General features: G+C 38.4%; 1 protein-coding gene across 2 annotated transcripts in view; it reads left to right on the top strand.

The window, feature by feature from the left end:
- tbc1d1 (TBC1 (tre-2/USP6, BUB2, cdc16) domain family, member 1) overlaps positions 1-16,887 on the top strand; it is a 52,310-nt gene that overhangs the window by 7,544 nt on the left and 27,879 nt on the right. For both annotated transcript variants that reach the window (XM_073470584.1, XM_073470577.1), the window contains exons 2-6: positions 12,002-12,586; positions 14,411-14,500; positions 14,601-14,705; positions 15,524-15,656; positions 16,667-16,758. In XM_073470584.1, the coding sequence (XP_073326685.1) occupies positions 12,002-12,586; positions 14,411-14,500; positions 14,601-14,705; positions 15,524-15,656; positions 16,667-16,758 (1,005 nt within the window). The remainder of the gene's footprint in view (positions 1-12,001; positions 12,587-14,410; positions 14,501-14,600; positions 14,706-15,523; positions 15,657-16,666; positions 16,759-16,887) is intronic.

Here is a 16,887-nt window from a genome sequence, read left to right as displayed (position 1 = left end):
GTAAGCCAAATGTAGGTTAATGTGACTGACTGAGTGAGCGAGCGTGCGAGTGAGTCATGGCGATATCACCTCCAGAGCCATTGTGTTTATGCCAGGATTTCACCCTTGGAATAGGAGGCAAGTCGTTTTGTTAGTCACATAGTCTGTCTCGAGCTGTCGCTTCAGCAGTTTCTCTCATCGTTAGTTTCACACACATGTCACCGTAAAGCCGTGTCCTAAAGTGACACACACTTGGCCGTTTTTTAAATTGAGATTATTCCAAATAACATGACCGGGCGGCACATTTCAAATTTCCAAGTCGGCAAGGACAAAATACTCGCATCTCACGTGATTATTTAGCTCACATCACAATAGATAAACACTAACTCGTTTCAGCATTTTTTGAGTTTCTTTTGGTTCTCTCTCTTAAGTGATTATGATATAGCTTGTGACAAGTGTCGGTAGTTTTAAAACATGCTTTGACTTGTGGACTTGAGTCATTGTGACTTGAACTCATGTCGACTCGAGTCAGTGTTTTTATAATTTGCAACTTGACTTGGCGAAAAAAAAAATGATTTGAGAGTGACACCCTACTTGGACTCAAAAGTTAAGTTAGGCTTGACCTAACTTGAGACATGATGACTCGATGACTTGTCTATGTTTATTTTATCTTTTTGGTTTAGTTTCTTACTTCTATTTTTAAGTCTGGCTGTCAGTATTTCACTGTGTAAAAGTAATGGGGAAGGAATATATTTTGTTTAAGAAGAAATTAAGAAATAAATCAGCTTTTATAAAGTTATTTGTTATTTTTCAATTAGATTTATTTTACCCAATATCAATAATAATGATATAATGATACAAAGTCAATTAATTACATACAGGTTAGATAAATTGGCCATTTCTATCATTATTAGACAGGTACTGATAACTTGTCGTTTCATGGTAGAAGCACAAAAATCAAGGAAAAATTACAAAATGAACTAAATCTGAGCAAGTAAACAATATCAGGAAGGCATGACGTTGCGTTTCTGAATTGGTCCCGGTGAGATATGACGGGACAAAACAATGTGCACATACAAGGTCACGGAGACGTGCACGGTGGAATCAAGGCGTAAGGACTCGACTCGACCTGACTTACCACAACTTGTGACTTGACTGGACTTCCCCAAGAAAAAATGACCAGTGACTTCCTTGAGACTTAGACCTAATGACTCAAGTCACATTTGTGCTAAAGACTGATAATTGCTTGTTTGAATAAAAGATGTTGCTTGACAGAAATGTTCCACCATCTCCAGATTTACTTGTTAACAGAGTTGACATATGACTTCCTCAGATGAAACAACTGCCATCTGTTTTAACGTGGAAAGTACCCTTGTAGGCAGCATGTTGATTTGGACAAAAAACATATTTTAAAAGTGATTGGGGTTGATAATCACCCAAGTTGTCCAAGCGAAACTAGTGCTTGGAATTTGAATTTTTCCTTTCCAGCCATACCCTCTTCTTGTAATCCCTTGGTCTCACATGCTTTCCCCTCCCTCTTCATGTGACACACTCTGTAGTAAAAACAAGCCCGTAAACTGGAGGTACCTTCCTGTCTCTATATAACTGACAGTCTGTCCCTCTTAGTTGTCAATCTGCTTTTTGTCTATTTGTCTAGCAGGCTGTCTTTCACCTTGTTCATTCAATTGCTTCATCTGTCATCCTGTCAGTTGTAGAGCTACAACTAACACTTAACCTCCACACTCTTTCAATCTGAGGTGAGAACATTGGGGTTATCTGTGAACCTCACTGGCCTACTTTATTCTCAGCCAAGAGTTCATTCTGACTCAGCACAGCACAAAGACAACAAGCCCCTACATTGTGTCCCTGTTATCACATTTGAATGAGTTTATCATCTCTGCCTCACTTGTCTTTGTGCTGTGAAGTAGGTCCTTAGTCCTAATTGAGTGATGTCAGAGTGTTGGACACCCTTGTGGTTAACTAGTGACACTTCCTGCTCTACAACTGTCCCCCACCCTTCAAAAATGTTCCCTTTTCTCTCCTTTGCGCTCCACTTTCTGTCAGTGATGCTTCTCATCTGTTTTATGGATTGGACTTTGAGCGTCTGTGAGGCCTGGCTGTGCTCCATAAGGCACGAGATCCAGGCACATGATCGTGGGAAGTGCAGAAGTAGAACTTTTCGCTAGTTCGTCATCATCGTTGTTGTAGGCTGGCCGGTGTGTCACTGGGTTTTCAGGGACATTCCTCTGTAACTTCTCACTTGTACCTCCTAGAAGGCTTACTGCTATAAAAGTAAATTAGTCTGGATACAAGTAAAATATCAATGTAGGCTAGTATGACCAATTTCAAATAGAATGTTTTCAACTAAGTATTTTTGATTTAAGTGGTGTGTGAGAAGGGTTTTTCTTAAGGTGCAGTTTTTGTCCATTTTTTACTCATTTACTCTCCACATTCAGTTCAAAGTAGATACTAACTTACTTAAGGTTGATAATTCTAAGATTTCTTTACACTTTGATAGATCACTGGAGAAGCATTGATGTGTTTTATCTTGGGCTTTTTCATTTTTACATTGTTTTCATTGTTGATTAATCTGTTGGTTACTTTCTCGAGTTGTTTAGTCTATAAAATTACAGAAAATAGTGAAAAAAGATATTTCCCAATATAAATCCTCAATTGTTTTCTTAAAAATTACTCAAACCAATTAATCGATCATCAAAACAGTTGGTGATTTCTTTAATAGTTGATAACTAATCAACTAATTGATTAAATGTTGCTGCTCTGGTTTTCCTTCATCTGTGTTAAACCTGAGTCCCTCATCTTTATACACTAGATAGATGAGAAAGGATCCAGATGTAGCCGAAGAGTAGAGAAAGCTGCACTGATGTAGGCAAATGTAAAGAATACATTTGTGTGTTTGGTTTTAATTTCACTAGTAGTTTTGTCCCTTATGGTCCAGGTTAGAGACTATGTCGTTCATATAATATCCTCACCTTTGGCCTCTTTGCTCCACTTGACAAACACAGAAAAGTTTATTTTGTTTATTGCTCTGAATTGCAGCTTCTCTTTTCCTGCAGGTACTTGTGTAACTTCCCTCTTTTTGAGGTCAGTACTACAGTAGTTCTATTTAATTCTTGCTCGGTGAGAGACACCATGCTTTTTCAGTGTTGTTCTTCTGTGAGAGGCCAAGTCTGTGGGTCACAGCCTGAGGCTGTGTCCAAGTGCCTTCCTGTCTGAGATCAGCCTCATGTAAGTGTTTCACTGAACAAGATACTGTGTGCTGCTGTGTGTTGCTGTGTGTCTACGGCAAAGGCTGCAAACCCTCTCTGCTCCCCTTCAATCCTTCTAATCCACCACTCCAAATCAGATGTTTCAGCCTTCTACAAATAGTCTAAAAAAGGAAGGAACTTGTGAGAAGGCATCTGAAAAGGAGAAGTATTGGAATAAAAAATCCAGGAATGGGTGCTGGTTAGCTCAGTTGGTAGAGCACACATCCCATGTACAGAGGCCCTGTCCTCGCTGCACCAGCCCAGGGTTCAAGTCCGACCTGTGGCCCTTTGCCGTGTGTCGTGCCCCCTCTCTCTCATGCCATTTCCATACAATGATGGACTAACTTAATAATCAAGAAAAATAATCAGCAAGCATAATAATTAATGATTGATAATTAATGGTTATGAAAATAATTGTTGCTTGCGGCCTTAAAGGAACATATACTGTTTCTATCCGTTTCTGCAGGAGAGATAAACGATCAACTTTTTATTTATTTTTTCAGAAAAGATGGCTGTGTTCTCTAGAGCCTGACCGATACTGGTTGTTTTATCTTACCAACAGACCAAATCCTAAACAAATTAAAAGCAGCAATTTTGCATAATCAAGGAGCTGGCACTAGCAATAGTTCAATTATCAACATAGTTGCCAATCAATTTTCTGTTGATTGACTCAACTATTATTTAACTAATTGTTGCTGCTCTATTTTCCTTTCAGTTTAACCCTTCACAAATTAAAATTTGAATTTTAACAATTGGATATTTTTGTATGGTGAATTGTGTGATATTATCTGTTATGTGGAATTATTTTATACAGGCAGGTTTCAACTGAAAAATGCATTTGGGACGGTTGTGATTGAATGAAATAGCAGAGACTATAACGTCACCAAGCTGAGCAGTTAAGGAGCTGTTATCAGCCAAACAAAGCAGAGGGAGTGACACTGGGGAATGGTAGGCTGAAATGAGAAAAGACCAGAGCAGTGTAATTAAGAAAACAAATTCTCCCCCTCCATCCAATAGAGAGAGGAGTGAAAGCAGTGCCACATACAAGGACTACATGTATCTGTTGGTTCAAGTGTTTCGGAGAATCATGTAGTGAAAGCAGAAGGAAGAGGAAGTGGTAGATGTAGGGGGGCCAGCAAAACAGAGAGGCGTCTGTTGTCAGTGGACAGTGGACTCCACTCTGATGGCAGGATGATTTAAAACAAGTACACACTTGAATCTAGAGGGCGAAAAACATGGTGTGTGTGGACGCTGATGATATTGGGAGAGGAAATAGGAACAGTGAGTGAATGAAGGGCAGGTTTAACAGATAGTAGGATGAGATTGTCAAGAGGATTGCGTCTCTGAGTCTATGGGTGAAAGCCGGCATAGAGAAATTTTAAATGAAAAGTGGGGTAGAATATATCTTTTTAAATAAAAGAAATTTAGCATTTCTGCTGCATGTAAGAAGGTTAGGGCAGGGTTGGGCAACACCATGGACACATGTCAGTGGTGGATATTGGTGGATATTTAAGTCTTATTTATTTTGAATATCTCCCTCAAGCAGTGAAGACATCAGAGTTGTTCTTTGTTACGGAGATATTTGGGTTTGGTTTACTGCAGATTTGGTTAGTCTTGATAGGGTTATTTTGGGATAAAAATCAATCTCCATTTTTTAATTTTAAAAGATAGATAGTCATGATATTTATGATTTACACTTTTTTGTGTTTATGTCTTCATCCATGTCATCCTTTGGGAATGAGGCCCTTATCTTCAAAACATTGTGCTGTGAAAGCAGCACAATGCACTCAGATACTGCATTATGCAAAGTCGTTTTTAGAAGCTGCAAAAACTCCCTCTTATCCTATGTTGTTAACTGTTTTTCAGTAACGTTCTTGGTAGATTTTTGAACATTTAATGACACAAAAACTTCCGCAGGCACATTTTATACACTTGAGTTGGTACATGCTGTCACAGCTCATGCCGTTACTGTCATTCAACATATTTTATTGGTTGTTTGTGTCGGTAAACTGCTAAAACGCCCAGAGGTAAAATTTCTGTGATTCAAATTCATGTTGAAACTGAGCATACCAGAAGAAGACGAGCACAAGTTTTATCTTATTTCTTGTTGATATCAAATGTCCTTAGATCCAATGTTTATCCATTTGTGACAGGTTGAATCTGTCTTTTATGTAACACAGAATCTTCATCCAGCCAGCCAACCAACCAGGTTACTTAGCTAACTGGATAACAAGAAATTCAGCATGCATTAAATGTTTGAGGCTGAACCATCCTTAAACTTTGTAATTATATGCAAGATGTGTGCCACATTTCCTGCAAAGTGATTGAGAAAGAAAAGAAAACTAATCCTGTCATCCCCTAAACAAGTTTTTGAGGAAATCCTGCAAACTAAAACACAGATAAACCCCCAAGACTTAAAGCATTACCTCCTTGGTAGAGGTTATATGTAGCAGACAGATTTATTAAGGTTAATGCTGTTTGGTATGTCACCTGGGAATTTATTGCAGAGTAACTCTCTAACAGAGGTATTCACATTCTTTACTTAAGTAATAGTAGCAATATAAAACACTATAAAAATGATCCTTTACTAATAAAAGTCCTGCATCCAAAATCTCTGGTAAAAGTACAAAGTTACAAACAACAAAAAATATTGTAATTATCCGAAGTAAAAGTATGCAGAATAACTCCTTTCAGAAAGATATCTTAATGTGAATTTATTAAAGGCCCCACACACTCATGGTTCACTCACACAGGTGTTTTCACTTGCTGTCTGATTGAACCTTTTCAAACTTGCATCTCCCTCTGTCACCAGTTGCACCTGTTAAAGAAGGATGACTTGCACTTTAGTTATTCTTACATATTTCACAGCAGACATTTTGATTCGTCAAAGCAGGAAAACACAGGTTTATTAAGTAACACTCATCATAGCTTCATTCCCCTTAGAGGATGTCCGGGTATTGTGGGTGTTTGCTCACTTTCAACACTTTAACTCTTCCCAACTTCAACCTGAGTAGAGGTTCAATCAGTCAACTGAAAACACAGTGTGCAGAGCCTTTAAATCCTCAGATTATTGCAATTCATTAGCATGTAAGCAGCATTTAAATGTTGCAGCTGCTTGAGGGGGCGATAATCTTTACTAATTAATATGCTGTTGAGTAGTTTAAATCTAGGAATGCATTATATTGTATACGCTTATTTGTTTTTGATGTAAAATCTTAATCTGCTCAGTAGAAATAAATACAGCTGTCAGGTGAATGTAGGAGAGTATAAAGGATATGTCCCTCTGCATTGAAATAGTGAATTACAAATAGATCAAAATTGTACTATTGTAAGTTCAAGTATGACTTCATGTACTAATTCACTTTCCACTACTGTACTGCTGTTTTGAAAAGAGAAAATTCAACGGTCAAACCGATTCATTACACTCAGGGCAGTTAGCTGACGCATGTATCCAGAGCAGCTTACATTTGAGACAGAACAGAGCAGCCAGTGTGCCGCTGTAAGGCAGGTATTGTTTTGATAAAAGAAGAGGAGTGAGCACACCTCATGCCGATGCAAGACGCAGCAGGACCTGGTTGGAAGTGTTTATGTGAGATTGCAGATTTAGTAGCTGCTCAGGCATCTCATATCAATGACATCACTGATGTGACTCAACCTCTGCTTCTGCTTTGCTTGTCTACTTCCTCCTTTTTGTTCCTTGGTCTGGTGCAAGGCCACTATGGGTAGCAAACTGGGCCAACAATAGGAGAAGCATGAAATGTTGGCAGATGCAGGTTATAATCTAATTTGTGTATCTGTCTAGCATAACATCTTTTGTCCAGTGTTTTTTATTTTTGAATAATAAAAGAGAGGAAGTAGGGCTCAAAACCCCACCAAACCCCAGAACTGTTCTCCAGATTATCCCAGAATATGATCTCTCTGCATAAGCAAAACTGGCTTACCAAGGATTTATAAAATATTACATAATTTAGTATTATTAACTCAATACACCAGTGGTACACACAATCACAAGACAACAAGTAGGCAAACTTCCTACTTAGACTTAACCTAGTTTATTTTCAGAGTGTTACTGTTATGTATTTACATAGAGGAAGTGGACATAGATAGTAGCTGGGTAAATTTTGATGAATTTGTGATGACATTTTCATGTTTGACAAAGTAGAAAATACATTAAACTAGTTTAAAAAAAACATGTTGGCTATAAGAAAATGTTGGGATTGATTCTGTGCTTTATGAAGAAATAAACACTAGTCCTGCACTCAGGGACAATCAGCTCGAGCAGCCTTGAATCTCTCTTGTCCTTTAGTTACAGTGTTGATGCTCTAACTGTTACCAGTATTATCAAGAGATAACAATTCAAAAGCACAGAGTGTCCCTGCAGTACAGAAGAAAGATCACCATGCGAAACACAATGTAGGTCATCATTGTGCGGACAGACCACACTGACTTACAAACCAAAAGGAACTTGTGGTGCAATGAGCTTCCACCAATGGAGGTTTCTTCATTGTGTTGCTAATGCCTTTATTTTGAATGGTCATGACATTACGTTTTCACCAATCTTACAGGGTTACCACAGGTCCTTCAAATCCTTGAAAGTTTGAATTTTAGGGGATAATTCAATGCCTTGAACGTTTTTGAAAATAAACATCAATAGGCGACATTGAAAGTTCTTGAATTTTTATATTTTGTGCAAAAATAGAGATTGAAGTTCTTTTGATTACAGCCCAACCAATACTGGATTTTTGGGGACAATGAGAATACAAGGGAGTAAAAAAATTCCAATATTGATAAATTGGCTGATAATCTTTTATACATACATGTCCATGAACACACAGTTTTTGCAATGATTCATGTGTTTATCAAACATTTGTGACAAAGATATGTGAGAGAGGAAAGATATTTTACAGCTTAATAAACTTTATTGTCAAAAATCAGTGCACTGAATCAAACTTCACTGGGAATTTGATAATTATATATAAGCCCAAGCATTTTTTTTCTGCATTGTGTTCTGTAAATAAAAACAGCTTTCATATTGGCATATAAACCTAAGAAGGTCCTTGAATTTGAGGGAATAGGGCCTGTAAAGTCTTTGAAAGTCATTGAATTTGACATTTAAGAAGGTGTGGGAACCCTGTCCTGCCTTCCACAGTATCAATATTTATGCTTTACCACGTTCAAACTTTGTGGTATTGAGCTCTTCAGTTTTGTGCTTTGTTATCGTATCCTTTTCAGAAGAACTCCGATAAAGATTAAACCATGATTGCGGTCAATCTGAATGGTTAGCGTTATACCTGTGTAATAACTTCTTTGTGCCTTAACCTCAGGCTTGTGAGCAAGTAACAAATGGAAAGCATTTATTTAGACATATTTTTGTGAGAGTATAAGTGCTTGGAAAGCATTTGGCTGAATAACAGAGAATAGGTTTATGCTTCAGAAGTGAATTTACAAGTTTGTTTGCAGACTGCTTGATCGCTGTCTAAAGATATTTTGAGTTACTGCCATGAATTTTAAGCCACAATCAAGCCAAGGGCGACCTCAAAAACTGAACAGATACATTATCGTTGGGGCTGTTGACCCAAAGCCTGTTTCTCTAACCTCACCTAGCTTTTTTTTAAAAACATTTTTATAAACTTTTTATTTTTTCCTCTGTCTGCTTTTCGCTTGTCTGTCTTTAAAACTGGCACCATCAATGTGTCAGACTGTTTTAATGGTCGTGGAAACCCTCTGTGTTAGTCATGGAAAGAGCAGTTACAAAATGGATTTCTGTGTGAGCGAGAGCCCTGAGTTACGGTACACTTGCTCAAGGCTGTCCTCACTCAACCTTCTATGTACGTTCACCTGCAGACCAGCCCAGGTTAAAAAGAATAGCCATATATCTGCTTCACGAAAATGAAGAAATCAACTTCTTGTAAAATACTTGAAGGACTAGAAAATACATTTACATTTCATTTTGTTTGATCATCTGGGAATATTCTTTATCTTACAGAGCAATTATATTGTGTATACTTGCAGTGTGGGAATAATGAATTACCCTTACTTTGACAAAGGTATCCAGGAAGCTAGACGAGAGTAACAAAGCATTTTCTGCTGTTCTGCTCTGTGTCCGATGCTGCTTTTTTTTTTTTTTTTCACCAGACGGACTTCCATCTGTGAAGCTGGAAAATCAGTGTTTACATAGATTATATAAACTACATTCACAGCCAAGTTATACCAAAGTATCAGACATAATCTCTTTATTCATTCCATTTTCCTGACTAGAGTTTATAGATGGCAGTGAGTCTTTGTCTCTCAGAAGAAAGTGAACTTTTTCAACTCACCATGTTGAGTTTTTTATAATGAACTGTTACATTCTGACTGCTGGATTCATGTGGGAGTTCAGCCAGAGATGCAGAGAGACAGCGAAGCAGAGCAGTGGTCCTGTGGTCCTCTTTGCTATTATGTAACTGCAGTTGTTGATATCAGTGGGGAGTTGATATTAAAAGACACGTTCAGCTTCTGAGTAAACGTAACATAAAACTTGACTTCACAGTGCTGCTTGTTTCCTACTGTTAATTCCTTTCATGCATGCTAAGATGAAAGAGACCAACTGAGCCTTTCCTTAAAAACAGAACATAAGTGCTATCTCATTTTCCCTGACATTGCATAATCTTTCTTTAACTGATTATTGCACAGTGAACTCCACGACACGTAGCCCTGATAACTCACTGATATCTGCTGTGCGACGTCTGGAACTTGACCCCATCTCACTGTATGTAACGCTTTAAATAGGTTATGATATAAAGAAGCATCTTTAAACATATGGCGTTTGCTATGTGAAGCAGGCCCCTGCCCTTCTCTCAAGATTTGGTTACATAAAAATATACACATTTTTGAAAGCTATGCTGAATAATGTTTGTATATAACAATAGGGGAAATTAATTTGTATAATGTTTCCTTCTTTCTAATGAACCCACAGAGAATTATCAAGTGACTCTGCAGTTCCCCTCAGCAGAGTTTTAGCATCTTTCTGCTCATTGTTTTGGCTTTATGACCCATAATTTAACTGTTTTAGATCACTCTTACCAGTCATAGCCTTGTTTATGGCTGCAACATTAACCCACTCTTAAGCTCCCTGCCCTGCACCAATTGGCAGACGGACAAAGCTAGCAACTAGCTGGTGAAAATAGGAAAGTATTTAGCTGCTAAAGAGACAGATATTCTCCCCAAGAGATGATGTAGCCCAAACAAAGTTAGAAGAAGACTGAATATTGGACTTGCATTCGCCAGGTTGTCACTCTGATTAATGCCAATGTACTAACGTGTTCAGCACAACTTAATGAGGTGATAATATGTCAGTGTTGTGTTTACACCCAAATAAATCAATTGCTGCAATGCTGCTTTAAGATATAAGTAAAGGTTGTTGTCAATTCAGCACAAGCCATCTGCCTCTATAGTAAACAGTTGCAGCAAACTCTGACCTCCTCTTTTTATTGAAAATGTACTGTACATGATTTAATATTTCCAGTTTCAACGATGATGGGTTTATGATCCATCTGTGAGAGCACTTGACATGTCAGCTGGTTTGTATATAATGTGTTTTGGAGCATTGGAGTAATTATACAGTATTTTTGCTCTCTTTCAGTATGTGTGTGTGGGTGTGTGCAAGTTTGTACCCCTGATTGTGAATCTGAGTGTGTATACAAGTATTTTTAGTAAGTAGAGGGGTAAGTAAATAGGTGATGGAAATTGTCAAGGTTCATATATCTTCAGAGGAATAGTTAGATTTTTGTAACAGTCTTTTTCACTCGCACACAAATAGTGGCCTTGCTTGCATGCAAAAAGCCCAAATACACACAACACAAATACGTTAAGATGGGGATGCTGGTAAACCTTCAGCTTTAAATACTTTTATAAGAAAAGAAAGTAGACATTACAGAGAAAAAATAGGTGACCAAAGTTTATGGGCAGTGAAGGAGGAAAAAGGGAAAGGAAGGAATCAAATAAAGGGAAAGTGAGTACAAAGCCTGCTTTGAGTCGAAAAGGTCCCAGTTCGGCTTCTTTTCAACACAGGAAGATATCACAAGGGCTGCTCTATTCCAGCGAACCATAACACACATTACACCAAATGGCAGGGTAGCTCATAATGAGGTGTGGCATCTACATTGATAAATGGAACATTTGTTGTTCGCAAGTGTTTATTTCAGTGTTAATACTAAAGCCATCTGTTTGTGGATCAGCATCAGTGCTGAGGTAGTAAGCCACACAGTCAAATACCACATTCACAAAAATGATTTATTACATTGAGTACCTCTAGATACAGTCTTTTATTGTGGCTATGGATGGATGTGATGGTAGTGCAAGAGAAATACTTTTAAGCACAGCATGGTAGGCAGCTCCTAAAAGAACAGCACCAATGACCAGTGTTACAGTAGAGTTTTTCAAAGCATACTGCCAAGGCTTTGTTTTATTTCAAAAATGAATTAGCAAAGACTTGAACTTTAAAACATAAGTGTTTAAGTTTATTGGGTCCCAATCTGTGTATGTTTGCTCCACATTATCATCTTAATAAAAATTGCAAACAGTGATGATGTTTTTGGACACATTGTTGAAGCAAATTCAAGTATTAAGCAGGTTTTAAATATAGAGCTTCAGATACTGGTAGTGGTCTGGCAAATGATGTGACCATACTCAGTAGTATAACAGTACATAGGCCACTTGATGATGATCTTTTAATTCAGTAGTTACAAGTTCTCATCTCCTCCTTGCTGTCCCCCCAGGTTCCTGAGATCATCAGTACGTTGAGGCAGGCTGGCAAGAGCTCGGCCCGCAACGATGACATCACCATCCTCTCAAGCAAAACTTCCAGTGGAGGCAGCGAATCCTCTGAAACATGTTTTTCTTCTCTCTCCACAACGACAACCAACGCGGCACCTTATGTAGTCTCTCCGACAGCCTTTGCTAAGAAGTTTGAGGTGCTGTTTTGCGGTCGTGTGAGTGTCGCTCACAAGAAAGCCCCTCCTGCCCTGATTGATGAGTGCATCGAGAAGTTTGGCCAGTTGCATGGCTCAGGGACGAGTGATAAAGGAGGAAATAGTGGGGGATTGGTGGGTGGGCTGAGGAGGGTTTTAACCTTGCCATCCAATGGACTCGCAAGTGGTGCTGTTGGTAATGGTGCTACAGGGAGCCCAACCACTGGGAAGCGTCCGGTCCTGTTTAAAAGAGACCCCAGCTTCCCCTGTCTGCAGGCCCTGGATGAGAATGGACTCTCACCAGAGATCTCTCACACCAACACTACTGATGCTCACGTCCACTCGACCGTACAGCCCACCAGCCTGCAGGAGAACAGGACCATGCTGTTCACGGTAACTTTCTTCAATCAACACACAGACACAAACAATAGCGAGTATGCTCTAACACTTTGTGCCCAAGGCATACCTCTATTTATTTCCCAAAATATCCATTATAACATGTTTTATCTTATCATTTTATCTATTGGTTCCAAATAGAATTTGGCAAAAACAAGTATATACTCATGAAATATTTCAGAATAATTGATTTGAAACTGTAAAATTACATAAAAGCAGCAACACATGCATTTAAACCAGACAGGTCACACAATTAAAATGAGGTAAACTGCTCCACACAAGAAAGCGATCCATTCTCCCCCCTTGCTATCCTTCTTCACACTGGCTGTCAGTCAGGGCCTTTAATGTGTTACATTCAATTAATTCCAACAACCCGACGACTGCGTGAACGGCAAAATACTGGGGTTCCCTGGAAGGTTTTTAAAGGATCTTTTTTAAGGTATAGAATTGATGTTAATTTTCTCCTGCAACTATTAAAAAATAGCGCACTGCTTTTCTTCCTCACATCTTTGTTAAAAAGACTGCAGTAAAGCACAGTTTTGTAAAACCCTAAATAACAAGTCCTCATACACAATTGCTCATAAAGGTCAGAGAGGGATTGCATGAAAGAAAGACAAAAAAAAAGTCCCCTAATGACTCAGCAAGAGAAAACGCTGACTACAGCTCACAATGAGCTCGGTTACGCTCCCCTTGTTCGCCTTTATTTGACCTCGCTGACCTCCTGCCAACAGGAGTTTTCCTGTTTATCCTCTAGACAGGAAATGGTGACCGTTGGCACAGGAACCACTGTCAGGCCTGTTGCTCTCCCTCTCAGCAAATAAAGACGCATTATTGACACTGATGAAACATCCTGCCGCTGACAGAATGACTTCATCCTGGTGACATCACCACCTCAGTTTTGAAGACATAGACTAAACCCCAGAGAGAGTCTAGAGATAGTCTGATTATGTGATTTATGTTTGTTATGGAGTACAATGAATGAGAAATTGTTCACAGAAAGAAAAGCTGTGCTCACAGAAGAAGACTTTTGATAGAAAAGACATGAGATCATTTGCTTTTTATGAACCTCTGAGTCCCTTTTTGAGTTTTTGGAAGAGATAGTGACTCATTTCCTAATGATGATGGTATGAATGGGGATATCCCCTTCCCTGAATCAGAACTGTGCTGAAAATTCATTGGTACTGTTTAAAAAAGGAGAAATGAAACTGCCTCAATTGACAAATCAGATTATGAGAAGAATTTAAAAAGGACTAAAAAGAAGGGCTACAACTTAAGATTTACAGTTATTTTCATGATGAATTGATGAATTATTTAATTAAAGTGCCAAAAAATTGTCAAAATGCTCATCACAATTTCCCAACAGTGCAAAACCCAAAGACTCTTAATTTACTATCATATATCACAAAGAAAAGCAGCAAATTCTCGCATTTAAGAAGCTGGAGACAGTATATTTTTGCTTAAAAAATGACTGAAACTATGATTCAAATATCAAAATGTTTGCAATTAATTTTCTTAGATATTAATAATTTAAAATTATTTTCTGGTGCCCTTTATATCATGTTATCATTGATCAAGCCTCGTACTGGTTCACACAAGAACAAATTCACTGATACATGATATTGTGCTATTAAACACATTTTCGATGTGAGTCAAAGGTAAAAAAAAATGTGTGAGAATTGGGACTTAAAACTCTCTGAGGGTCATTATTACTGTCACAAACACACCACAAACCACAACACAGACACACACAGAGGCACATAGTGCACTACTAGCTGATGGAAACACACAGAGTCTAACTTTTTGTGTTTGTCTTTGTTCTAGGTGGGCAGATCTCAGATCTTCCTGGTCAGTCCGGACACTAAGAAAGTTGCCATAGAGAAGAGTTTCAGAGAAATCTCCTTCTGCTCACAGGTGTGAAGTACTCCCTTTCTTCCACATAATTTTCTGTTTAGGCTTGTGTGTCTTTTAAAACTATACTGAATGGTGTAACAGCCTGATCTTTTCTTTCCAGGGTATTCGTCATGTGGATCACTTTGGCTTCATTTGCAGGGAGACAGTGGAAGGAGGGAGCTGCCACTTTGTTTGCTATGTCTTCCAGTGCACCGACGAGTCGCTGGTGAGAGATAGAAAATGAAGGAGGAGCATAGTCGAACATGGCCGGAAAAGAAAGGGACATGTTTTTTGCCGTATTTGTGTTGATTTTCTGCCTCCATGGAGAGCTTCTTTTAAACGTCACAGTTAACAAAGCAAAAATCCAAAAAAGCACTTTTCTTTTGTTACAATTCATTCATTATACTTTCATATATTTCCATATCAGCACTTCCCATTCAGTGTTAATATTTGATCAGCCCACTCAGTTTAATTTAACACCTCGAAGGTTTCCTTTGGATTAAAATTTGAGTGCCAGAATGCATGAAGGTGATATTTTTCACCATTTTTGGTTTCTATCAATCAAGATTAAATTCTGCTCTAATTCTTTATACCTATAACTCGGGGCATCTGTGCTCCACTGAGTCATGGTGTGCCAAACGCGCTGTCAGTTTGATGAAAAAGCCTCTGTCATTAGATGGATGTATCCCACTGTGTAACAGTCAGCTGATACTGTGATTGGTTTATACCATATAGATGCTTCCCTTTAGTTCTTGAAATAATGACTCACTGATCCTCATCAGTAATTCCAAGTGATTCACTGCTGCCAGAGTATTCTGGACAAGCCAAGGGGAAAAACAGTATATACTTTAGTTTTATCCTGCATATGACATAATATCTGCAAAGACCCAGATTTCCTACCTAGAATGGGAAACAGGGTGAATTTGTTCTAATAATGGTTCTCTATTGTGGATTACACTTTAAAAAGAGGCTAATGTGAATTGATGAATGCACTAACAACTGAACGAAAAAGGATTGTTGAAAGGCTGTATTTTGCTCTTGTAGGTGGACGAGATCATGCTGACTTTGAAGCAGGCATTTTCTGTGGCAGCCCTGCAGCAGAATGCAAAGACCCAGAGCCAGCAGTGTGACAGCTGCCCCATGCAGCAACTCCACAGACTGTGTGAGAGGATAGAAGGTAGAAAACTGTCCCTGAACTCTGTTACAGTACACATCGGAAAATTTTAATCATTTTCAAATTATAATTGGGTAGAGTTATTCTAATAGGTTGATACATCTTTAAATATTTTAGTATAGTGGCAAAAGGCTGGACTAGCACTGGATTTCAATTACATGACATGTTTGAAATTCACGATATATGTTGTGCATGCTGACATTTCTTGAGAATGTGATCGGTAAAAGAAGAATCAGGGCTGATATGGTCAGAGTCTCTGTGTGAAGAACAGCTAGAATGCTTCATATGTCAGCTGGACCTCCAACAGACAAAACTTACACACAAGAATTTGTCACAAAGACATCGGACATAAGTTTCAGCACAAGGATTTTAGAGAATAATCTTTTGGAATTATTGGACGGGACACTGGTATTTTTCCTTGTGTGCTTGGGTACCCAAGTTTGCATTCAAGTTCAGAGGTACTGGTTTTCATGTTGATACCAAGCAGCTCTTCAGCACCCTCAAAGAACTGAGAAAAATAATACCAGTGTAAAACTCTGATGAATCAATCAGCAACATCCTGCTGTAGGTGCTCCAAATGTAATGAGTTGTAACTCAGTCTTACACTGTCTTTTGAATCTTTAATCTTCACCTATTAATCATATGGTTTCGTAGTAGTGGTGGTAAAACTTTTGACAACCTACTCTGAATTCTTCAAATCATGAGTCCTAAAGATTAGTATAAGGTTAAGACTTTTTCAAAAAAGCCTTTTAGTAGTTATGACTCTGGTCAAATTGAGTGGATATGCTGATAGAGGAAAAGTTGAGGGCATGTAATGGTCACAAATGTTTATATAATTTTTATTTATATAGACAACTTATAGATTCTACATGTATAAGGATGTATTATGCTGCAGAATTATGTGACCAAGATATAAGGAATAGGCAGTATACCACATAAGAGTGCAGCTCCATTGGCCCTCAGTACCATACATACCCTATAAACACAATCCTACGATATGTATTCTTTTTCAGGTCTACACCCATCTAAAACCAAGCTGGAGCTTCAGAAACACTTGGCCACTCTGGACAACCAGGAGCAAGCTTCAGTCTTTGAAAACACTATGGTATGTGGTCTCAAGTTTACAAATCCATCTCAGTTCATTAGGACTTACTCACTGCCCGATCCCAAGTTTTTCATGTAGGGATTTACTTTGAATGATACACTGATCCGTCTTTCCACCTGACTTATATAT

This window comes from Pagrus major, chromosome 1 (assembly GCF_040436345.1).
Source record: "Pagrus major chromosome 1, Pma_NU_1.0".
Classification (NCBI taxonomy): Eukaryota; Metazoa; Chordata; class Actinopteri; order Spariformes; family Sparidae; genus Pagrus; species Pagrus major.
The sequence above is the reverse complement of the archived record's forward strand: the minus strand, read 5'-3'. Positions and strand labels throughout refer to the sequence as shown.